This window comes from Oryzias latipes, chromosome 9, assembly GCF_002234675.1.
Source record: "Oryzias latipes chromosome 9, ASM223467v1".
NCBI lineage: Eukaryota > Metazoa > Chordata > Actinopteri > Beloniformes > Adrianichthyidae > Oryzias > Oryzias latipes.
In genome coordinates, this window is record NC_019867.2 from 6,824,610 (window position 1) to 6,849,126 (window position 24,517).

Here is a 24,517-nt window from a genome sequence, read left to right on the forward strand (position 1 = left end):
TCTTCTGCCTTGCCTCTCATCTTTTGTTGGCCAAATGAAATTACTTCCAGAACAATGAAGGCTCTCCGGGATGGCGAGTGCATTTGGGCCGATTTACAGCGCGGCGGGCTGCTGGTGCTGAGCGTTACTGCATCCCTCAGATAGAGCGATTAGACCTCAGGAGACATGGAGAACTCTTGTGTTCGTACAGCCTTCGCAGGAGCCACCAAGTTGAATGTTTGCAAAAACGACTAATGAGTCGGAGTGGATTAGTACAGTGTTAAATTCTAGGGAGTCCAGTTTGTTGAATGTTCTGTAAGGAATGAATTATGTCAAACTTTAATCATTTTCACAGGACAGTTCAGTCACTGCTGCTTCAGGTAGGCTGTGTGTGTAAAAGTAGGACATCTAACAACCTTTTTTTTTTAACCCACAAAGAGATCTCATGCCTGCTGAGTAGCGTCTATTTACAAAAATGGTCAGAGGGTTATTAGTGCGCTGATGATATGACTTACCATAAATGAACAAATGGCAATACAGAAAACAACTATCATTACCATTTCACTGCAACAGTTTTAGTCTGATATAAACAAACATAACTTAAATTGTACCACATAGGACCCTCATCTATTAAGGACAGGCCATCTAACATTAAAGGGCTCCATCCGAGTAGTCAAATGTGTAAAGAACTTTATTTGATTCATTAAGTATGTCAAGCTGCCATGAGCTTGTTTTAGCATGTGTGTAATTATTTAAGGTATTGCTGTTTATGTTTTCTTTTGCTATATGAATATCGCACAGCCAGATTTTGCAATGATGATCAAATTTCAATTTATTGTGCAGGCCTAGACTAAATTCATACTCTTCAGTGGGAATTATTTAGTGCGTTATATCCCAACATACAACGAAAGCTTTAAAGAATGTTATATTTTTGTAGGAGTGTTGCTATTACATTCCTGGACTGATACATTTTAAATTCCTATGGTCATTATTTTATTTGTTATAGTTCAATTAAATGATGACTTATTAATCTAAATGTCAAAAGGTTATAAAAACAGTATTTACATATATTGTGATCTAACCTGAACCCAGGTGGAAATTTAAAAACAAAAAAATATTGATTTTTAAAACTGAGAAGAAAAAGTTTTTGTCCAAAAATATCCCCAAACAAACTGTGGCACTGACTTTATGAATGTATTTTGCATTCATATCCATACCAGACATATTTGTATAGGTTCTTTTATGTTAGCTTGGTCGAAAGTGGGCATCTAAAATTAACGGGGCACATCTGATTAGTCAATGATGTAAGAAAAAAAGGAGGAATTTTGACATTAAGAACTGAATAGGAAAAAAAAAGTAAAAAAACAAAATACTGTCTTACTAAACAGATTTTGCATTAATATCCATAAAAAGTAATGTTTGCATGTATAATTACTTTCATGTCTTAACATTTCTCAGACACAAAGGATTTTGGTGTTTGACTCCAAAGTTCAATATTTCAATAGTTCAATAGATAAAATCCTTATTTTTTGAATCTATTTCATTTTCCAAATTTTTTCAAAAACTTTGATCAGGTGTTTAAAATTTTCAGTTCCAGGTGGTAATGCTTACTTACTATTAGTGCTAAGCTTTTGACATTGCTGAGCACAAAGTGAATTGAGTCCTGGTTTGGTTTTGTCAAAACATGTATTGTTGTTGTTTTTGATGATAAAACTGATTCATCTTTTTAGCTGTTTTAGCAATTTAAGCAGCCTTGACTGCCAGAAAAAAGAGACATAAAGGAATGTGTTTTGTACCTCAACTTTCCTACTTTTATGTTAAATCTATTAGTTAGCCAATCAATTCTGCATTAATTAACATCGTTTCTATCCTTTAAATATGGTAATAAATATGACAAACATGCTACATTAAACTCCATTGCAGCAAATTGCATCATATTAAACTGGAGTGAACCAAAACTGATTCTGGATTTGTATATGTCATGCTTTTTGAGTCAAAATTAGTTCATTTTAAAGAAAGAGAGGAAACACATATTTCTTGTAAAACGTTGGTGTTTGTCTAACATGTGGACTAATCCAGATATAAATCGGCAAAGGCAGCTACTGCTTAAAGAATTTCAATCATCACTAAATAGGTACTTTGAACATAAATATGTTCATCTTTTATATACAGTTTATGGTAAGATCTTTATTTTCCACTTAATTGGACTAGAGGACCTTTATTAAGGACTGGGTTTTTCTTATGGTTTTTAGCAACTTATCCTGTCAATTTCATTCGTGCATATCCATGTGTGCATGAATAATATGAATAGCATGAACAACAGCTGTGAAAGTGAGAATTACACACAGCTCAGGGTGCTAACAGGGGACTGTATAAAGAAATCTGGGTGTTGTTGCTCATTCTGAGCCCTGGGATGATGGACAGGCGAGTCGTCCAGGGTGTTGCTCCTTCAATCCCTGTGGGAGCTGAACTGTAAAACTGGGTAAAATATTCAAACAATTATTAACAAGAAAGTGGTCTTTTTAGTATTTTAGCACTAAGACTGCCATAAAAACCAAAACATTTTTTATGATTGAATCATAAAAATGTGAAACTATTTTCTAGTCTGGTGGAAAATGTGTGATAAACATGTGAATTATGATTGTCATAAATGAGTAGATAGCGAAGGCTCAGATTATGGTTGAACAGCTTTAAAAAAGCGTTAGCAAAACATTTTTCAATCTCAATCTAAAAAACAATTTCTTCTTATGTGTAAAATTACTTGATTGATCCATAAAAGCAGTAAATGAATGCAAACAGCACCACCAAGCAGCAAATGGACGTGCAAAAAAGCAGCGGAAGCATCAGATGTTGTGTTGCCATGGAAATGTTATCTTGTTAGGTAGTGACACAATTTAGAAATACGTACTGGGTTAGGAAATATTATGTAAAAGCTCCCTCTTCCCTTTCTGTCCCTGTCAAAGACCTTAAGAGCACAGATTATTGTAGATGCTGACAAATAATCCAGGCGGTGTGTCGGAATTACAAATACATTAAAGGAAAAGAGATGGATGAGGTTCTGTGTGTGTTTGTGTGAGTTCAAACCTAACCCACTGCAGGGGCTGAAGCCCGTCTATCCTCCTGCAGTGCAAACATCTCTCCCCCTGGCCTTCATTTGGTTCACTTAGTTCTTACTGAGAGACACAAAGAAATGAAAGTATAAGGGGATGTGGAAATAGAGGAGGAGGAGGAGGAGGAGGATGGGTCTCCGACAGCGAGAGAGGAGAGGATGTTGGTGAAGCGGGACAGAGGAGGTGGAGTGGGATGATAGGTGAAGTGCAAACATAGAGGAGGGAGCAAATAAGTGGATGGTTGAAAAGAGGAGAGGATAAGGGAAAATCCATGCAGGGTTCAGTCCTCTCTGTTTTCCTTGACTAAGAATAGTAGCTCTTCTGCTAACCCAGTGCCCCAGGACATGACTATTTAAATAAAAGCCTCCATCACTTCACATGAGGCCCAGTGCTGTCCTGTAGTTGTGCTTGTGTTGGCATGTGTCTCTGTGTAGAAAAGTATTTTATAGGCAGCTTCATGGGGAAATTTGTCAGGATAATAAGGGACGAGCGGAAATGCGTTCTTGGGGGAAGACAGAAACTGAGCCGGCTAATTGATGGTGACGATAATAGGCTGGTGGAGAAGAGAGAAGCAGACATGACTTGATGCTTCACTTCAGAGAACAAATGAGTGTTGAGCCTAAAACCTTTCCTCTCTGTCTCTGTTTGCAACCTCCTTTTAGAGCTGGAGACTGGAGGAATCTATTCAGGAGGGAAGCAGTGTGTCATGTGACTAACAACTTGAAAACCCACTATGATGAAATTGTGCTTTTGGTGTTTTTAACATGTTATGTGGCATTTCGCTGATGATGGAGAGAAATCTAAGCTTGAAATTGAATTTATGAATATTTATATATTTATTCCTATAGTTTTGAATCAGGAGCAGACACAAAAATGCAGTTGGAAAAAGCTTGTAGAATAAAAAAAGAAAAGAAAAAGGAAAAAGCTTGTAGGCATGACATAGAAGCTACTACACCTATAGACAAATAGATCCATGTACCTCTTTGTTTTCCTTGTGTGAGCTGGCTCAGAAGTGTATGGATGACTAGCTCCGATATCCATTTTTGTTGCGCGGGTAATGTTAGTTTGGGTTTGTGAGGGGCTGTAAGAAGGGATGGGATGATGGGAAGGGGATGGACCTACTCGGCAACCAACAGTCCCGCCCACAATTTTCGAATGAGCTCCGAGAAAACTGCAGGTTTTCTGATTTGCCTGAAAATGGCAGGTGTGTCAGAAGATTCATAACCCCTATTGAAACAGTAAAATATGTCTAACACAAGAGGCTTTCAGCTCTCATTTGTTTGCTCAGCTGTTGGACGGGACAAGTTAAAAAATAAATAAATTGCATAATCATAAATAAAAGACCACTGGGAACACTTTTACAATAGATCAAAAGATGATCAGAGGGAGACTTTAGGGAAAAAATACGACCACTCTCACAAAAATGGAAGAATATGCATGTTTAGTACCAAATTAAAAACAGCCATTTTCTGTCTCCTCAGCACTACTTCCTCATTGTGTTTGGCCACGATGGACAGAAACCTCTGGAGCTGAGGACAGATGAGGAGAGTGAGTGCGACGAATGGGTGGAAGCCATCCAGCAGGCAAGGTACACACTGCACGTTCTGTAGGGGGCAAATCTAGCAAGCACACAGTGAGTGAAACTGCCCTTCCCTGGTTTTGAGCAGACGAGGAAAACCTCATCAACTCCTAAACTGAGGTGTAGGAAGAAAGCATGATTAAACGTGACAGTGGGCGATCATTTGGGAATCAGGTTTCATTTATTTCCAAATATTGCTTTGAGCTCCCCAAGTGTCACACTAAAGCAAATCCAAACACAAAACAGATTTCACAAACCATACTATTTATTTGTAAGTTAATTGTATTTTTCAAATTTTTTTTGCTTGGTAAAATGTACATTTATTTGAATATTAATTACTGATCATCCAATCCACTGAGGGGCGGACATTGTGCGGGAAAATACAAATGTCATCATTCTTGCCTTTTGCGCTCTACAAAGACTTTGTGAGTTATAGTACTGACCTTTCGGGACTTTGCTAAAGAACATTTTTTACGGATCTGCCAACAGTTACTGAGGATCCTTAAAACTTCCCTCTGTTTTTATGCACATTTCTTTAAATTACTTATTTGCTTTAATCAGCCACACATAAATGAACACAAACGTGGGAGTTACTGTTAATTTTTGAAATATTGTTTTGATGAGTGACACCGAGGAGACATTGTGACAAAGCTTTTACATGTTTTTATTTACCGGTAATCAGTCAGTTAGAACCATTGACTGTGAATGAGAACTGGACTGAGTGACCCCCCCCCCCCCCCCCTTCCTGGTGTTGCAAAGGAAGTACCCTCTGGCTCCAAGAGGAAAATCCCATAGAGAAATAAACAGTTACCACTCAGTCATTATATTTGTCAGAATAACCATTCTTGCTCTGCTACCCTTTTTTTAACATGCTGTAATGATTCTTAATGATTTTTTATGACATTTTTTTCTTTATTGCAAGTTATTCACATTATAAAGTCACCAATCAGATGCCTCCATAAAAGTCAAACATTTGAAACGTTTGATTCTTGTGAGTTGGCTTTCCAGCAGTAGGGGTGTGAACTTCCAACAAGCTCTCTCCTGATTGGCAAGTGTGCCTGTCATAGAAACGATGACTCTGACCAATTGCTGCTTAATGACAATTTCTGGTTTCAACACGGCAGCGTTTGTATGGTTAAAAAAATGATCTTGTTTCATAGGAGCTGGAAGCAAGTCATTTTCTATGGGTAACGTTAAGTTCTCATTTACAGTCAGCGGTTGGAACACAAGCTGTACTACACGTTATGCAGTTCAGAATAGAAAGCCATACAGAACATGTGATAGAAACAAATCCCAGCTTGCTGATTAAAAGTTCAAAAATATATTTGTTTTACTATTAATGTTACAACAAATTGGAAATCCATCAATATACACTTATATATATTATATTTGTTTATATATTACTCTTGTGGGAGATGGATTGTTAGGAAACACAGAAATGTAGCTAAATGCAGTCAAAACACTGTCTTAGCACAACAACGTAATAACTAAATCTATAAAACATTTGTTCAGAAGTGCACTTAGGTACAAGGTAATTACAAGAAAAAATATAGAAAATTGATAAATATTAGGAAGGCAATGGAAGACCAGAACTACAGAGGAGCTGCTCGAGAGTGGATCCCACTGGAATGATAGTAAATATCATTAATATCATTTTTGTGCTCTGGCTTTGCTGCATTATACAGCTTTAAGACGTTTATGTATTGTTGGGGATAAAATGTCCGCATTGTTGAGAAAAGTATATTCTTCTGTCTTTTGTTATAGTAATGCTTTTGTATTGCTTTGCATGACTCTGAGTACATTTTTCTGTTTTTTCTCAGTTATTCTGACATCATCATTGAGAGAGAGGTGCTCATGCAGAAATACATTCATCTTGTACAAATCGTGGAGACTGAGAAGGTGGCGGCTAATCAGCTGCGCACTCAGCTGGAGGATCAGGACACCGAAATCGAAAGGCTCAAGTCAGAGGTACTGGGTTCATGAGTTTAATAGAACAATTTTCAAGAATTTCTACCAATTTGGCTTCAGTCAGTAGTGTGCACCCGATTAACTTAAAGTCAGTAACTGTCTTTCCCTCACAGCATTTTTGTTTTCTTGTTTACACAAAAGGCATGGATTTTCTTGAAGGGGTTTTGTTAAAGAGAAGCTGAAAGACAGCATTCCAGCGTTTCTCTGTCTGATTTAGTGCTTTTAATTAAAACAATCCCTTTGCTGCACAGTTGGTAAGGCTCTGATGTGTGAGAGGCTGCAGTCTTTGCTCTCTCTGCCGCTGAAGCTTGGTGTACAAATCACTTTGAATGGAACTCTGGGACCAATTTTAGGAGCTTTCCATTACAGAGGGCAATCACAACAAAACCAAATCAAACAAGACACAAGTCTCAAGGATTTCAACCGTGAAAGCCATTTGAGGAGGACTCTTGACCTCCTCCCACACTCTCCTGAACCTCATTATAGATCAGGAAGCAGCTATGAGGATGAGGCATTAACAAGGTAGAATATGATTACACTCTTTTGAAAATTCAGGGAAACATTTTTGCAGTTTTTCCCAGACAGCCAGTGATTCATGACCATGTGGCCTTGCAGGAAATGCAAAGCAAGTAAGAATAAATGAATTCAGGTACGAAAAAAAAAAAGCTTTTTTAAAGTAGAAATCATAAATATTTAGATGTTAGCTCGCATATTTTGTGTGCTGAGCAGGTAAACTCTTTTGCAAAGGTTATATTAATTCTATTAAAATGTATCCTCTGTTTTTTTGAGTAATTTTAATTCCAGGCAGTCGACTTTAACATCCACTCTTTTACCAGCCTGCCCACACACTCTTCTGATTACTCTCCAGCCATGAATCACATGCAGAGGGATCCAAGAAGAAGCATATGTTAACACCTATACATACTTGCATACCGATAGGTCTGCATTGTGCGGGTGATTTCTCATGACTGTGCCTATGGCAGTGAAGAAGTGGGCGTCTAGGGTGCTCAGTCACTTCTGAGTGTAGGAAGAGAAGCCCAGCGCTCGATAGAGACACACCATCAGCCTCCTGCAAACAGCCACGCTTATTGAAAACGGCCTGTTTCTGAGCAGCTGTCACTGTGCCATAAATCCACCCTTCATGCTCGCACGTAAAACACAACAGTCCTCTGCAGAAGAGTTTGGACTGCTCTGTTTTTCCCACAAAGAGAAACCAATTTATCAGTTTTTGCAATTCAAATTAAAAAAGGGAAAATATTCTAGAGCAAATAAAAGTGAGTTTGCAAGCTTTGAATGATTATCACTCAAAAAAAAAAAAATAAATAAATTGGTAATGCGAGTGTGTAGTGGTTAGCACTCTCACCTTACAGTGAGTAGGCTCTGGTTTGAATGCTGGCTGAAACCTTTCAGTGAGTGTGTTGCGCTATACAGACTGACAACCTGTTAAAGGGCCTATATGTCATACAAAATCAACTTTTTTGAGCTTTTAAGTTTATTATAATGTTAATTCCTCACTACAAACAACCCCAACATGGTATTTTGATCCATTCGTGCATTTCTGAGTATTTCTCTGATACCCTGCCCTCTGAGCACCAGCCCCTCCCAACCCACAAAAACAAGCAGGTTCTCACATTGTGACACAGACCAGTAAGAACAGCCCCTTCCAGGAAGAGTCTGCGCTGCCAGCAACGCCGCCAGTCATGAAATGGGCGACACCCACAAAGACCCAAAGGCGGTGCCTCAAAGATCTAGGCGTCTTACTTTGGGACCGGGAAAAAAACTTTGGAAATATCTCATATTTCATTAAAGAATTATTCTTTCGTTTGCCAAAGATAATATATTATCTTTAATATGGATATAGTTTACTCTGAAAGGCTTAAGAGAAACATGATATAGGCCCTTTAATGGGTGTACCCCACTTTCGCCAAACAGTTGGCTTCAGTACCCTTATATTTTAGTAACCTATTTCATGTTCTCTGCTGATGTACCACACGAATGACCAGAGGGCAGGTAGTTAGCTATTCTTGATGCTCAGGGACTTGGTTGCAGTTGAACTGTGGTCTGTGCTGCAGCTGTCTCCAGGGGCTTTATACTGTTTGCTCAGTGGGGACAGCTGTTAAACATTTCCATTGTTGTTTCCCAGTTATGCCCCAACTCATTTGTGTCAATAATTGCTTATATGAACATGCAGTTGCACATGCAATTTTGGTCTTGGGGATGAGCAACACGCGTGAGGTTGTCACTTTTCTTTGGAGCAACAAGCGTGGTGGAGCGTTTTCCTTACTGTGGGCTGAGATATGATCCTATTTGCCGGAAGCAGTGAGGAAGACATCTGCCTGTGTAATTGGACTGCTGGTGATAAAACAGGATTAAACTTTAGGAGCTGTTGTGCTGTTTGCAATCCATCTTACACTTGTGCTCGCTAGTTCATGTGTGTGGCTCCGTGTTTATGAATAATTAAACCCAGTAGCTACTGTAACTGTCAGCCCTCGGCAGAGTGGCTGCTTTGCTCTCCTCCATTTGTAGGTTGAAATGTTTAATGAAGAATTGTGTCTGGAAACAGCTTTGCTTCCATTTGTCATGCTTTACTCAATATGCAAGAAAAAAACAATGTTCAAAAGGCATGGAAGTAAAACTAAACAGGTAAAAGTGATGTAATGCTGGAGGTAATTACATCACAGATTATAGACACATTTGAGGCTGTCATGGTGGAGCCTTTTTACAACTTTCCACTCACTTCTCTAAATGAACCCAACTGTTTATTAATGACACCAAAGTCTGATTGCAATCTGTTGAAAACTATTCACTGAGCATGCTCCAAGCAGTCCATTACTAAAGCGGAGACTCGACCATCTTTTCCTGAAATCATCCCTTGTGTTTGGACAGTTTGCTGATTTTGTTTTCAGGGGTAGAACTTCATTTCTAGAATGTAATCAGAATCCCAATTACATTTAAACGCTTTTTAAATACAAAAAGCCTTCAAGAAGATAAGTTTTCAACTCATTTCCTTAAATTTCATCATTACAGAAACACGCTTGTTAAAGATCAAATATCTTGGTGGATCATTTCTCTTCTTTTATCTCATCTCTGATCTCATCTCTTCTCTCACAAGATTGTAGCTCTGAACAAAACAAAGGAGCGTATGAGACCTTATCATGTGTACCATGAAAACGAAGACCCTGACATCAAAAAGATTAAAAAGGTAATGAATCTGTTGGACATGTGTGCACTTCTGTGTGCCGTACATCCAGGTGAAGATTTTGTCGCTTGTGACCTTTGCATCTGCAGGTGCAGAGCTTCATGCGAGGCTGGCTCTGTCGCAGGAAATGGAAGATAATCGTTCAGGACTACATTTGCTCCCCTCATGCTGAGAGCATGAGGAAGAGGAACCAGATCGTCTTCAATATGGTGGAGGCAGAGACTGAGTATGGAAATGCATTTTGCCCTGAGCAAGCGTCACAGACTGTAGCACCATTGTCCTTTTGGCATCGTTATTTCACTTAGGAAGAGTTTATGCAGTCCTTTTTTTTCTCTGATTCGTGAAGAATAATTGTTATTTAGTTTGTCACTGCATGTAATTAAGTTTTCCTTAAATCTAATCATGCAGGTTTTATCCATCAATGTGTGAAAAGTAAATGCAAACAGAAATGACATCGTAGGGCTATTCTGGTATGTGACAATAGATGATTTGTGTCATTACTCCTCTGATACAGTTTAGATTATCATTTTAGTTTATAGCCACAGATTGACCGTTGGCACTAGTGGTAGACAGAATGTAGATATTTTGTGTTTTTAACATGATCTTGTGGCATTTTTCTGACAATGTAGGACACCTAGAAGGAAAACTATGCTTAAAATTGCATTATGAGTATTTTTTTATTAATATTGCTGAAAATCAGTAGCAGATCAAAAAAATGTAGTATGGAAAATAACTTTTTTGTGACGTAGAAAATATGTCTCAGCAAAGGGCAGGGGGAGGTGGGCGGGGTTGTTCCACACTAACGGTTCTTCTGAGGCAAATATCTAAAAAGGTTCTGTTAGTCTGCAGGAACTATGTCCTGGAAAAATGATACCCTTACAAAAGTCAATTGATTTATTAACTTAACTGTGAAAGTACACATTTTTACCTTCTGGAAACATGCTTACTGGATTAGTTATGGTCTTAATCTTCAATTACATGTAATCTGCTTCATCAAATCATAACGTACTTTCAAAATAATATTTACAATCTTCAGAAAGCCCTATTATTTAATTAATATTATACTTTATAATAAAATATTACCATAAAGACCTGAAATACATAAAACACTAAGAAACTTTATGTGCTACTGGAAGCGCATTCGGGTAAAATCATATTTTCTTTTACTTATTTGTGTTTGTATATCTATGTTTTTGACCACAGGTATGTCCACCAGCTGTCGATCCTTGTCAACTGTTTCCTCCGACCTTTAAGGATGGCAGCCAGCTCTAAAAAACCCCCCATCAGTCATGATGACGTGAGCAGCATCTTCCTGAACAGGTAAATTTACTTTTGCGTCTTTTAAATGGAGGTGGACAGCTGGCTCTGGTCCCCTGGAATTGGGCCTCCTGTGTTGGCTCATGCATGTGTACAGTGGCTGCTTGGTTTCCCCAATGTACAAGTCATTGCATTCCTGACGACACTTAACAGCACACACCACGTCGCTCAGTTTGTGTCTGGGTGTTTTGTCCCACGGGTGGACCAGTCTTTGCCTCAAGGTGGCAAAAACTGTTTTGAAGTTTACTGGGATGTTGTTGTTGTGGAAGATTATTTTCAGTTTCTCTGATTGCCCAGCCACATATGGGATGACAGAGTTTCTTCCTCTCTTTTTGTCTCCTCTGTGTTTCCAGTGGTGGGTTGCTTACGTGCTTTAGTGAAACCCCATTTGGGGTATACACAAACCTTCAACAAACCGAGCGATTGAATTATTTAGTGGGAGTGAATTTTTATTTTAAATACTTTGTCTTGGTAACGATATCCTAATTTGTGGCAATGATTTAATTTTCTTTTTTTGGGGGGGAGGGCAACAGATGATTTTGCACAATTAAACCCGAGCTAGACGTCCACAGCCAATCAGGTGCTGCAGACATTTTGGGCTCTAATCTGCACACAACTATAGGAGTAAAAGAAAAGGAAAGACAGAACCTCCGACTGCAGCAACATTAAAGAAAACAAGTAACAGAAAAACACTCCAAAAATACAAACTAAACAATTTTACGGCCACAGCCGTAACACACCCCACTTATCCAAGTTTTTTCTCCCGGCTGTAGTCCAGTCAAAAACTAAAATGGAACAAAAAAGTCTTATTTTTTCAAAAAATATTGCAAAAATGGCAAGAAAAGGCAATTAGATATGGAGGAGACACTCACAAATTTGGAACTTTTCTTAAGAAATTTTGCAAAGCACGTCAAAGTGTCAGTAAGTAGAATTTAATTTCCCTCACCAGGTGTTTAGAAGCTTAAGGGATGAGAGGCTGCTGTGCAGGAACCTGGGTTGGTGACTTCTGGTGTGCGCCTAGTCGGTCGGGGGTTCATCTTACAAAAGGATCTGACCCCTTTAAACTGTTTTGGAATAAACTGCACAGAGGAGGGAAAGCATAAATAACTACAAGTCCCAACCTTTTCAAAACTACTGCAGAGGATTTGAAATGTGTTTTTTAAAGAATTCTTTCATTTTGATTTTATAAATATTGCTGTGACAATGTTCAGCTGTTACATCTATAATATAAAGGGCCACTTTGAATTAAAAGTTTGGGCTTTCTTTTACGTTTCAGAATTGGTTCTAGAACTAATTTTTGTGACTCCAATAGTTTGTTTATTTTTATTTTTTCTATTTTAATCTTTCATTTTATTGTTCAATGAGAAATAAATCTGGATGCTTCTCAATAACAAAAAGTTAAAAAATTGAAGTGTTCTAAAACTGCTGACTAGTAGTGCATGTACATACACAACTAGCTCACAGATACATATATTGCTACACGAACACATACTATCAAACATGTGTCATACCTGTTAAAACTGAGTTTTGAGGATTAAATACAAGTTATTGCCAAATATAGCTGCTGCTGTATGGGTATTTCAATGGTTTCCGACTTTTCAGATTTCAAAATATTGTTGCAGACACACTTATGTGTTTGTGTGTTCAAATTGTACTATATTAGCAAGACTTGGTGCCAGAAGTCCACCTACTGGCCGATACCAACAATATTGCTTTAAACTAAACCTACCAACGCTAATAACGTGCAAATACTGTGCATGCAAAGAATAAATGCTTCAAAACGATCAAAAAACAACCAGGAACAATGCTAGATTTTTTTGAGCATGCCTGTTTATTTAAAGTAAAGCAGAATAGTGTAGTAACACCAGTATGGGAAAAACTTTTCTTCTCTTTAAAAAAGCTTAGTTTAGAAAATGTTTCAGTAATATTTCAATACAACACACACGAAAAAGCTTTAAAAAATTTTGGCAGTTTTATGAAAGTTGAAGTGATGCATTACCTGTTAACACAGCGGAATTGTTAACTTTAAGACCAAAACTTTTAGTTATTTGACCAGCTAAGCGTCAGGAACAGGTTTGGTTATCTGGTGATCAACTTAAAATATTCAATTCTATCATGTGCTACTTTGTTCCTGGTGTTGGTTAGACTGAACAGTTGCAAAGTTAAAAGGATGTTTGGCAGTTTTGATTGAAATTTGGGGCAGTTTGTTACCTCTGAAGGTATTTTTTCACCTTTTCCTTTTTTTCTTAATTGCAGAAGTGTTAGAGACACACAGTGGTGTAGCATTTTGATATTGTGGGGAATAATTTGCACTGTTTAGATGTATTATTTTTCCTTTATAACTAAATTGTTCTTTTTCCACTCTCTGTGCTGCTAAGGCTTACCAAGCTGTCAAAATATCGCATGCTTGAGGCTGTTGCATTATTTGACAAAAGAAAAAAATAAATGTATTTTTCATTTTATCTAAATTCCAGTAGATTTTCATGTGTTTGACTAAGCAGGTGGTGGCTCTTGGGTGCTGCAGCGTACTAGATCTTGTTTGAGGCTAAACTAAATTCCTGAAGGGGGTGACCCACCGAAAGAGCCACATGACCTGCCTGCAACCTCACCTCCACATTGATTATGGAATTTCAGAATGATTAGAGCTGAATAAAAGAATAGGCTTCTATAAGAAAGGAGCTAAAATAGTGTAACTTCCTCCCACAGATTTATGATAGCATTGCCCCAAATCTCTCTTTAAAGCCTAATGATAGGTTTTATGTGACTTCTAAGCTTCTAATGAAGGAATTTAGTATTTTTAGAACGTGTACATGTGCACTGTGTGTGTTTTCAGTGAGACCATCATGTTCCTACACGAGATTTTCCACCAAGGCCTGAAGGCAAGGATAGCCAACTGGCCAACTCTGGTGCTGGGTAAGCTGTCACCTGACCTGAACACACGGCACACGACTGCTGTCACTCAAACACTCAGGTAATCCTCCACGTGTCTCAGTCAGACCTCACAGTCGACGTCACGCTGCCAAGTCATGCACACACATGTGCTCCTGTCTAAATCTTTTACTGGCAGTCTCATTGTCTCAACAGACAATGAACACCCGGTCAGAAGATGCCCCCTAATTTCACCCCTAAGCTACAAATACGTATTGATAAGGAGACAGACTTCTGAAAGATTAGGCAGCAAATTACTTTGACAAATTCAAAAAGAGATGAGTTCAATTTACTGACTTGACTCTTTGCTTTAGGCTCACAATGAGTGTGGTCTTTTATTCAATCACATTTTTATATCTAGTCAATTATTTATTTGGTAAAATGATTATGTTGTGTACTCAATAAGCCGGCTAAAAAAATTATTCCCTTCAATAGTATATTTTTTAATATCACACAGTTTGCTGTAAAATGATTGTTTTACTCTTAGAAAATACAAAACCCAGGGGCAGAGCTACAAGGGAAAGGAGGGGGCAAGAACCCCCCGCCCAGTGCAAAAAGCTTTGCCCCACGTTGGCCCCCAATTTCAGAGTCAATTTTCCTATCATTATTCTCAAAGATTAAGAAAAAATCAATGCAAGCTTTTTCAAGCATTGCAAAAATGACAAAAAAAAAATGAATTAAGTAAAAACAATAACAAAACTTTAAGAAATTTTCGATCAGCCCCTGACAGAGACACATAAAAGATGCATAAACATCTTCATAGAAATGTGATGTCGTTCTGTCCAGAGGTAGACTATAAACAGTGAACAGTCGTGTTTTTCTTATAAACACAAACAAAATTCCATTCATTTATTTTTGTAAAGCAGAAATTGTTGTATCATAAATGAGCGCAGGATCTGTGTTGGAAAAAAAAGTAACTGAAGCAAAATACTTACATATCTGTGTTGTGTCTTCCTTTGTTTTAAGCTGACCTCTTTGACATACTGCTGCCAATGCTAAACATCTATCAGGAGTTTGTGCGCAACCATCAGTACAGCCTGCAAGTTTTAGCCAACTGTAAGCAGAACAGAGACTTTGATAAGCTGCTGAAACAGTATGAATCTAACGCAGCCTGTGAGGGAAGGATGCTCGAGACCTTCCTCACATATCCCATGTTCCAGGTAAACTTAACATCAGTGAAATTATATGAAGTCCCATTTATCAAACTGTTTTTTTTAAACAATGCTATTTTTTCCCCAAAAGATTCCTCGTTACATCATCACCCTGCATGAATTATTAGCCCATACTCCACACGAACATGTGGAGCGCAAGAGTCTTGAATTTGCTAAATCGAAATTGGAGGAATTGTCCCGGTATGTATCAGGATCATTATCTTTTTTTGACTGAAATGCAGTGAAGTAAAATAATGTGTTTTGTGCATTTTCAGAGTGATGCACGATGAGGTGAGCGACACAGAAAACATCAGGAAGAATCTGGCCATAGAGAGGATGATAGTCGAGGGTTGTGATATCCTTCTGGACACCAGCCAGACCTTTGTCAGGCAGGGTAAGTTTTCCTTAATGATGTTCAATCCCACACCTGCAATCAAGTCCACACCTTCCATAATTGATATTTAAGCAAACCCAGAAGTTTAAAATGTTGTACTCTACCTCAAATGGCCACTGGAACCTCATTTTAAAGAGAGCAATTTCTGATTGAAATGAAGGTTAAAGTACGTTGATCATAATTTTCTAGCATGTATTTTCTGCAGAGCAGCAGTAGATTTTTAGAATTTGGCTTTGAGTTGTGGGCGTGACTGTTGGCCACGCCGGAAAGCTCAGATCAGGGAACTTGTGACCTGCTCAGCATATTTTCTGTCACAAATAAGATCTTTTTTCAAACAGCATTTTTTCATCTGCTCCTGATTCACAACGATTCGAATAAAGAAATACTCAGAAAAGCAATTTTGAGCCTAACTTTCTTTTGTTTATTGCAGGGGTTCTAAAAATAACTTGTAATAGGTGAAATCCACAAAACAGCATTACAGATGTTTCAAGGCTGTAAAATCCCTCACTACACACTTTATACAATTTTTTCATACAAAGCAAACATTTTCGCACTCTTTTCTCTTATTTAAACTCACAAAGATCAAACCTTCGCAGAAAAATTAGTCCAGTATAACAGAATGTAACCAAATATCTTATTGCGATTGAAGATTTATGAAGATTTGGCAATGCAGTCAGGTTTTAACCCCTTTGTGCCTGAATTTATTTTCAATTAAATAGAAAAATATTCTTCAGTGTTTTTCCAATCAAGGTGATGCTATATTAAGTGGAATCCTGGATTAAATGCAATTGAGAAAATTTGCGACATAAAGGGGTGAACTTTTTTTATTTTGTTGATGAAATTTGTTCCTATAAAAACTGGATGGACCAGAGCAGGATTTAACAAATCTCTAAATTTACTATGTCTCACCCAGTCTGACTTCTTCTGATCATACCACACCAAACACTCAGATCTCCTAATTCAAATTACAAAGGCATTCTTCAAACTGTGAAAGTCTGATAATCCAACATGACGGCACTTGCAGAACCTGTTGAGCCACTGGTTGTAGACTGCAAAGCCGACGAGTTGCTCTGAGGGTCAAATTTATCCCAGAGCACCCCACAGTCCAGATAAACTTGCTTGGAAGTTTGGGTAAATGCCTTGAGCTCTTTGTCAAACTCCTAAAGCTCTTAAGCCATTTGGCACATTGTTTTCCTGGAAAAGGCTGCTTCAGTCCTTTGGTAAAAGGCTCACACTTATAAGTGCCTTTTTTAACCTTGACTAAGATACAAAGTCTACTTAATGCGTCCTGCCAACTCCAGAGACATGGCCAGAATTGTTTTTTTTTTAGAGCTAAGCAGTAACTCAGACTTAGTTTAACCTGCGGCTGTCTAATTACTTTTATTTGACTCTTAGGGGGTTGCTTTAAGAGACGTGGAATGCATGTTAATGCCAGAGAACAATTTGCAAAAACAACAATGTTTAACTTTGTTGTTTGTGTTTTTCATCGCATATACCCAGTAAAACTGAGTGCATTTTTGCAACACTTATCCCAATGTGCAGATCTTGCCAAAACACTGATAATAAAAAGACAATAACATTTGTCCCTCTCTAATACTGTATTTGGCTTTTAGTTAAGTTGACAGAACATGACAATTGTTCACAAGGAAGAAGATGAAGCAGTCTAATCAGCTTGCTTACATCAATCCTCGGCCTCTTTTCTAGTCATAGTTCTCTAGGACACATGCCTAGAAAGTATGTGTGTGTACATTTGTCTTAAATGTTTCCACACACATCTTTTCGGCACTGCTAATGCTTGCTGCACACAGCCCGCAGCTTAGTGTCAGCTTAATGAAATGAAAGGTAATCCTGTGACCCTCCTGCTCAACAGGCTCCCTGATCCAGCTGCCATCAGTGGAGCGAGGGAAGCTAAGCAAGGTCCGTCTGGGATCCCTGTCTCTGAAGAAAGAGGGAGAAAGGCAATGTTTTCTTTTTACCAAGCACTTTCTCATCTGCACTCGCAGCTCTGGAGGAAAACTACACCTTCTTAAGGTGACTGCATAGTGTTTAGTCTTATATTACCCAGAAATTGTGTAATTATTTTCCTTATTGTTTGTCTTAACTACTGCAGCAAGGTGGAGTCTTGTCCCTAATCGACTGCACTCTGATAGAGGAACCAGATGCCAATGATGAGGAGTGTGAGTTTATGGCAGGAAACAACATGCTTCCTGCATCGGCACACGAACATCTCTTATTGGTCTATTTAAACACTTTCCTCGTCACGAAGGTTAATTAACTGTCAAACCACAAGTGCTAAGAAATCCCTTCCCTTTAAATATCAGATGCCCACCCCTTTAAATGTCAGCTTTTGATCTTAGAACATCACAGATGTGTCTTTTTTTTCTTTTGCTGTGAATTATTTTTGTAGATAGGGAGACCTATAACTACACAAACACAGGTAGCAGGGTAGTCACATGTGTGTACATGCTTGCCTTCATTTTGCTCCAGGGATGTGTAAAAGAAGATAGCAACTCTGGTTAATTAACCTTCTGTCCTCACATGTGGATTTGTTCATTAGCACACTGATGTCATTTCTACTTTATTATTCATTTGAGCTTTTCCGAAGAAAATAAAGCTGATTCGACCGTGTTTGGGTTGCAGCTAAAGCTGGTGGGCAGGTGTTTGGTCAGCTGGACTTTAAGCTGGTAGTGGAGCCGTCAGACTTGCCTTCGTTCACCGTGGTGTTGCTGGCACCTTCACGCCAGGAGAAAGCTGCTTGGACCAGTGATATTAGTCAGGTACTACACAAAACACAGCAACACACACAGACACAACCTTAGAATAACAAGAATAGCATTTGTCCGCTGGGTGTTGAGAAGACTTGGAGATAAACAAACACAGACTGTAGTGCAGATCCCAAGGGCTGAGCTCTTCTCCACATCAGTGCTTCACAAACAGGCTAACACCATTCAGGCATGTCACACTACATTAGTTCCTGCATTAAAACTTTTTAATGGCTGTTTTTACATTTTAGATTTATTAACACATCTCTATGTGTGTTCCCATTAAATTAAACTTTATGAAATTGGACCCTATGACGTTTATGAACTGACATAAAAACGCCCAGATGTTTTCCTTCTTTCATTTGTCTCTACAGTGTATAGATAATATTCGCTGTAATGGCTTGATGACAAGTGTTTTTGAGGAAAACTCCAAAGTGACAGTGCCTCACATGATCAAGTAAGTATTTCTGCGTTGGTAGAGAACTGGAGCCGTCTCTTCATGCCATGCACTGATTGTAAATTTAAATATTAAAGGGTCCGAAGAAGAGCAATGCTTGTTACAATAAGTCAAGACTAAAAACAGTATAACTTTACATTAGTAAATACATTAACAACATTAATACAATGCAAAACAATAATAATACAACAATAATACAATGATGTTAAAAAAACATCAAACAATTATTTATTTATTTATTTACCTTTAGATATTCCCATTGAGAATAAAAATCTCTTTTGCATAAGAGTCCTGGCCAAGAGGCAGCCACTTATGTTTTTACACAACAAGAATGGACATTTTCACCTGTCGTTTTATTCTGAAATGCTGATTGAAAACTCAGGCAATAGCATGGAAAGATAAAATGCTTCCTTTTATCACACAAAAATGTAATAAATATGATGCTATGTTCAGACTTTTCCTTTAAATCTTTGTTTTTCTTTTGTAAAATTATTTTTTTTGAGAAAATTCTCATTTAGCTTGACCTTTTTTTTTGCCATAACTTTTTCTTGCATAGCAACCTGGCAGTCACCCATGCGTGGTTATGTGTGTGTACGTGTGTACCCATCAGATCTGATGTGCGCCTCCATAAAGATGATGTTGACATTTGCTTCAGCAAGACGCTCAACTCCTGCAAGGTCCCCCAGATCCGCTACGCGAGCGTGGAGCGGCTGCTGGAGAGGCTGACCGACCTGCGCTTCCTCTCCATTGACTTCCTCAACACCTTCCTGCACACATACAGGATCTTCACCACGGCAACTGTGGTTATGGACAAACTGGCTGACATCTACAAGAAGCCCTTCTCCTCCATACCTATAAGGTCTTTTCTTTTTCTTTTTAAATGTATATACAAACATAGATACTGACAGGGATAAAAAGGTATTTGGGCCTCATTAAAATATGCATTTAGTATAGTGCTTAAAAAAGACACTCGAAAATTAGGTTTTTATAAAATGTTTTTATTAATTGTTGTGTAATATAATGACAGAAAAAAAGACGTCTGGGTTGTATGAAAAATAACAGGAACAAGTATTCACACAAATCTGCTTTAAAGGTAAATCATTTAAGCAAATTGTAAAGAAGCATGGAAAAATGTTCAAAAAGGCCCCGCACTACTGAGGGTTGAAGATGTTTTTTTTTAAGGTGCTACAAACAAACATAATTCAAAAAATAATTGCTTGTTATGGTTTGTTCCTTATTGTCAATAATCACTGTGGGAGATTAAATGGGCTATTCGGTCACTTAACTTCCTGTTTGACTCTTCTTCCTCTCCCTCAAACAAAGGCCCACGTCTCATCCTTCCTCCTCCCTGTATCTTCATTTCATTCTCTACTTTTATTTTTGTCACTCAATAATTGTTTTTGTCTGTCATCCACCCTCCTTTTCTCTTCACATCGACTTACGACCCCAGGGTGCAGTACCCCTCATTTGATCGTCTGTCCATCTCATCCATCTGTCCTGACTACGGTCTGAAGGTCAAGAAGATAGCCATGGATCAGTCCAAGTAACCGAGTCTTCTTTTCTCTGCTCTCTTTCTTTCACCACCTGCGTTGCATTTCCCCTGCCTGTCCTTCCTCTCATGCTGTCATGATCTGGTACTGAACGGATGCATGACTTACCTGCTCCTCAGCCTGTCTCGCTCTTTTCATGAATAAATCACTGAGGTTGAGATTGTAAATGACCAAAACAAAAAAACGGGACAGTATGTGAAAACATTTTTGAATGGAAATCTGCAGAGGCTGTTCAGAGCATGTTTTTATCAGCGGCGTATTACTTCCTTGAGGCTGTTATTATTTAGATCTTTGCTTCCCATTCCCCTTCAGTTTAAACTGTTTCTATTTCCTAACTACATTTTGCCGTTTGCATCTTCTACAGCAGTTTGCCTCTAATTTTCTTTAGTCCTTTGTTTACCATGTATTTTTCTTTCCTTTGCATTAAACGTTTTTTCATTTTATGTCTGTTTTGGATGCGGTTAGTTCCACTAGTGTAAGCAAATGATGCCTGCATTTATGTGTGCACATTTACTGCTTCCCTGCCTCTAAAGGCAATGCTTCCTGAACTGGGGTTGTTGTTTGGGTTCACTGGGAGACTAAGTTAGTTGGCTTTGTGGCAGAATATTAGCAGCTGATTTGCAGAGGCAGGACTTCAGTTTTTGTCTGCATGTGTGTAGAAATAAGTGCAAAACATATTTGATAATAATAATAATAATACATTTTATTTGTTAGGCACCTTTCAAGGAACCCAAGAGCAAACTACCGTAATTTCCGGACTACAAGCCGCTACTTTTTTCCTGCGCTTACAGCCCTGCGGCTTTTTCAGTGACGCGGCTAATTTATGGATTTAATTGGCGGCCGCCATGTACGTATTTTCAAACTCAGTGAATAGTTTGAATTCTCTATCTAACACCAAGCACGAGGCATTTTTATTCAACACACCTCTTAGCAGCCAAGCAGCATGGACTTGACTTCAGGTCTTAGACACTTCAGTCATGGTTCAACAAAACGAAACACGCATGCCCGGCCGCATCCCAGAATCCTTTGGGGCCATTAGACCCAACGTGCACGTGATCACCGCTACAATATGATGAAGCTTTCAAGTTAAAAGCAATCGTTAAAAGCAGCGTAAAAAAGTCCACCGTCACCAACGGGTTTGGAAAAGCCGGTTTGCTGCGTGACGGAGAGAACAGCGCATGGAGTGAATTTACACTCCATTTACGTTTTCTAAGGAAACCGTAAAAGCGGAATTTTGCTTTGAAAAACTCACAGCCTCCGTGTGAGCTGGAGACATCTTCTCCTGCTGATTGAGCTGCGGGGCCGATGGCAGTCTGAAGGCTCCCACACGTAACAACGCACCCGCCCCTCATACACAAAACGTACAGTTTTAAGTCCGATTGCTCTGCACAGAAACGATTTGCTCCGTCCACCGGCGCAACGGGGACGAAGTGCTCCTCCTTGAAGCTGCCCTGGCCAGAGGTGTCGGAGTAGATAGGAAGGGGAGACAAGGAGCGCGCGGGGCGGGAGCGGAGCGCAGAGGCGTCCGCGGAGTGCAGAGGCTTCTGAATTCTGACGCACGCGCCGCACTGAGGCGCGCGTATCGCGCTGAGGCGCGCGCTTTTCAGTCGCCGCTGCTTTATTTTACCGTTGTGTTTTCTAACCAGTCCTGTTACTCCCATAACGCTGCTGCGACACAAGCGGAAGGAGAGCTTTTCCCGCTCACCCCTCCATGCACTGCTGCTTATTCTTAAACACGTACAACAGAATGGCGAGCCGGGCGTTGGCCCCGCCTTTAGCCCCTAAGACTCATGGGAAATGTGGAATCGCGGATGTAAATTTCCTCATTATAACTGAGGGATGTAATGTTGATTATATGGTTACTGTTTGTAATTTTATGTATGATACCTAGATTGTCAATAAGTAAAAAAAAAATGAAATAAAAACACCATAACTGAGGGACTTGTGAACAGAATAGAGCTCCATGCTGTTTGTCAGATGTCAATACACTTAAATACGTGACCCAGAGTCAAAACTGGCACCACCCACAATGTGTTAATGAATTGCACTCACTCTGGGATGCTGGGCGTGATCTGTCAGGATGACAATATCGGCTATCACATGCGCGGCTTGTACTCTGACGCGGCTTGTGTATGTATAAAATCAGTCAAACACGTGAATATGGGTGGGTGCGGCTTGTAGTCCGGAATTTACGGTAATCAGAGCTTCATTGTTCAAAAAAACAACTTAAAAGCAACAATAACAAGAGTGGTAGGACCGAGCCAGAACAATTTCACCCCCCCCCCCCCCCAAAAAAAAAAAACAAAAAAAAAAACCAAAAAAAAAAAAACAGTTACCTGACAGATGCAATAAAGCTCCAACAAGCTGGGGGGAAATGCATAATCTGATGATGCCTCTCTGAGGGTTTGGCATGATTAGAGCTCCACTGACTTCATTTTCAGTCCTTTAGCTTTATTGCAATTATTCAGACTGTGCAGGCATGGGCTACAAGGGAGGTAAACATCCTGGAAAAAGGAGAAACTCACAGAGGGAATATGAAGGTTTTAGCCATTTATTACGCATTCCCGGTTTTTTGAAGTACGATTAAATGTTCAATGTTCTAAAATCCTCCCACTGCATTCTGCCTGACCCCTCTAAATAACTGTAACAAACACATTAATCACATTATTTGAATAACATATTGCCTTTTTTTAATTCCCAGATCCTTGGAATTATTTTTTGCCACCAATCAAAATAACAGAAGCGGTGAACACATAAATGACAGATCTCCTCGTCTCTGCCGCAAGTTCTCTTCTCCTCCACCTTTATGCATCCCTTCGCGCACCAACTCCCCTGTCCGAACTCGAAAGCTCTCCCTCCACTCCCCCATCACTGCCAGAGTCATCGGTCTTGATCTGACCAGTCCACTATCCAACTTCAGCCTCGACCACAACTCTTCCCAGTCCGCTGCCAGTAGCCCCACATCTGTCGCCACGCCTCAAACTCCAACACCTCAAACCCCAACCCCAACTACTACCTCTCCTTCTCCACCTTCTTCCACCTCCCCACCGCCGAACAACGGTAAACCACAGCAGGAGCAAGCTCCTCTCACCCCATCATCTCCGGAACAGAGTCCTTCCTCGACAATAGAGGGGGAAGAAGTGCCAAGGATTGATCCTTTCTGTGGGAAACTTCGACGGAGCATTCGCAGAAGTATGTCAATTTTAACTGTATAAACATAAATCCACCATTGAGATTACAGTGACACAGCTTCAAATATAGTCTTATTGAAATTTTCCAAAACAGGCATAAAAGTTGTAGACAAAAGAACAAGTTTTAAGTGAATAAAACCAAACAACATCTGTCTGAAAAAGTATTTTATTGTAGTAAATTGAGATGTTAAACAACTAGAGAAGAAAATAGAAGATGCAAAAATGTCACAACAAGGACAACACTGTGACTTCTTTTTTCTTGTTTAATACTTTTGTACTGTCCCAAAACAAGCAATTGCCGTGATGTTTCCCGGGGATTTTGCTCTTTATGTGAAAGCTACACAGCCCCTAAAGGCAGTGCAAAGTGCAAATAACAAAAAAATTAGTTCTGGTTTCCTGTGCACACGAGAAAGTATCTGGTGCTCACAAGAAACTAAGTGGTGGTTATTTGTGCACAGGAGACCCTTTCAGTCAGTTACCTGAAAACTGACATCTTGGTGGAAATTTTCAAAATATCATAGCAGCCTTGATAGAGGGGGAACAGTTTATTTGCAATTTGTCACAGAGTCTTTAAATTGATTCTGAATTGAGTCCAAGGCTCTACCGAGCACGAGGAATCCTTTGTCCATTTAAAAATGACCAGAGGCTCAAATAGGGGGGCATCGTGACCACACCCCTCTGCCAATTCATCCTGCTTCCCTTTCCTGCTCTTCATCCTGGTGGCATGTCTCTCTCCTCTACCAGCGTGGCCACTAGTCCTCTGTGATGGGGCTTCACCCCCGCTGGCATTATGTGGCGTTCTCTTCAGGGGACGGGTCATTCCCGCTGTAATCCTCTTCTGGGGGAGACTGGGCACACTCTGCCCCCAGTGTGGCACGGATCTGGAAGGTGGATAACCCTCATTCTTGCCTCCTCTCTGTCCTTCATTCTCG

General features: G+C 39.3%; 1 protein-coding gene across 3 annotated transcripts in view; it reads left to right on the forward strand.

Moving 5' to 3' along the window:
- rasgrf2 (Ras protein specific guanine nucleotide releasing factor 2) overlaps window positions 1–24,517 on the forward strand; it is a 54,153-nt gene that overhangs the window by 11,889 nt on the left and 17,747 nt on the right. For 2 of the 3 annotated variants that reach the window (XM_023958285.1, XM_023958287.1), the window contains exons 2-17: window positions 4,571–4,677; window positions 6,489–6,636; window positions 9,749–9,838; window positions 9,925–10,061; window positions 11,039–11,155; window positions 13,986–14,065; window positions 15,047–15,240; window positions 15,323–15,432; window positions 15,507–15,625; window positions 17,496–17,656; window positions 17,736–17,802; window positions 18,266–18,402; window positions 18,762–18,844; window positions 19,455–19,703; window positions 20,295–20,387; window positions 23,096–23,586. In XM_023958285.1, coding sequence (XP_023814053.1) covers window positions 4,571–4,677; window positions 6,489–6,636; window positions 9,749–9,838; window positions 9,925–10,061; window positions 11,039–11,155; window positions 13,986–14,065; window positions 15,047–15,240; window positions 15,323–15,432; window positions 15,507–15,625; window positions 17,496–17,656; window positions 17,736–17,802; window positions 18,266–18,402; window positions 18,762–18,844; window positions 19,455–19,703; window positions 20,295–20,387; window positions 23,096–23,586 — 2,383 coding nt within the window. The remainder of the gene's footprint in view (window positions 1–4,570; window positions 4,678–6,488; window positions 6,637–9,748; window positions 9,839–9,924; window positions 10,062–11,038; window positions 11,156–13,985; window positions 14,066–15,046; window positions 15,241–15,322; window positions 15,433–15,506; window positions 15,626–17,495; window positions 17,657–17,735; window positions 17,803–18,265; window positions 18,403–18,761; window positions 18,845–19,454; window positions 19,704–20,294; window positions 20,388–23,095; window positions 23,587–24,517) is intronic. The other variant, XM_023958288.1, reaches the window with a different exon arrangement.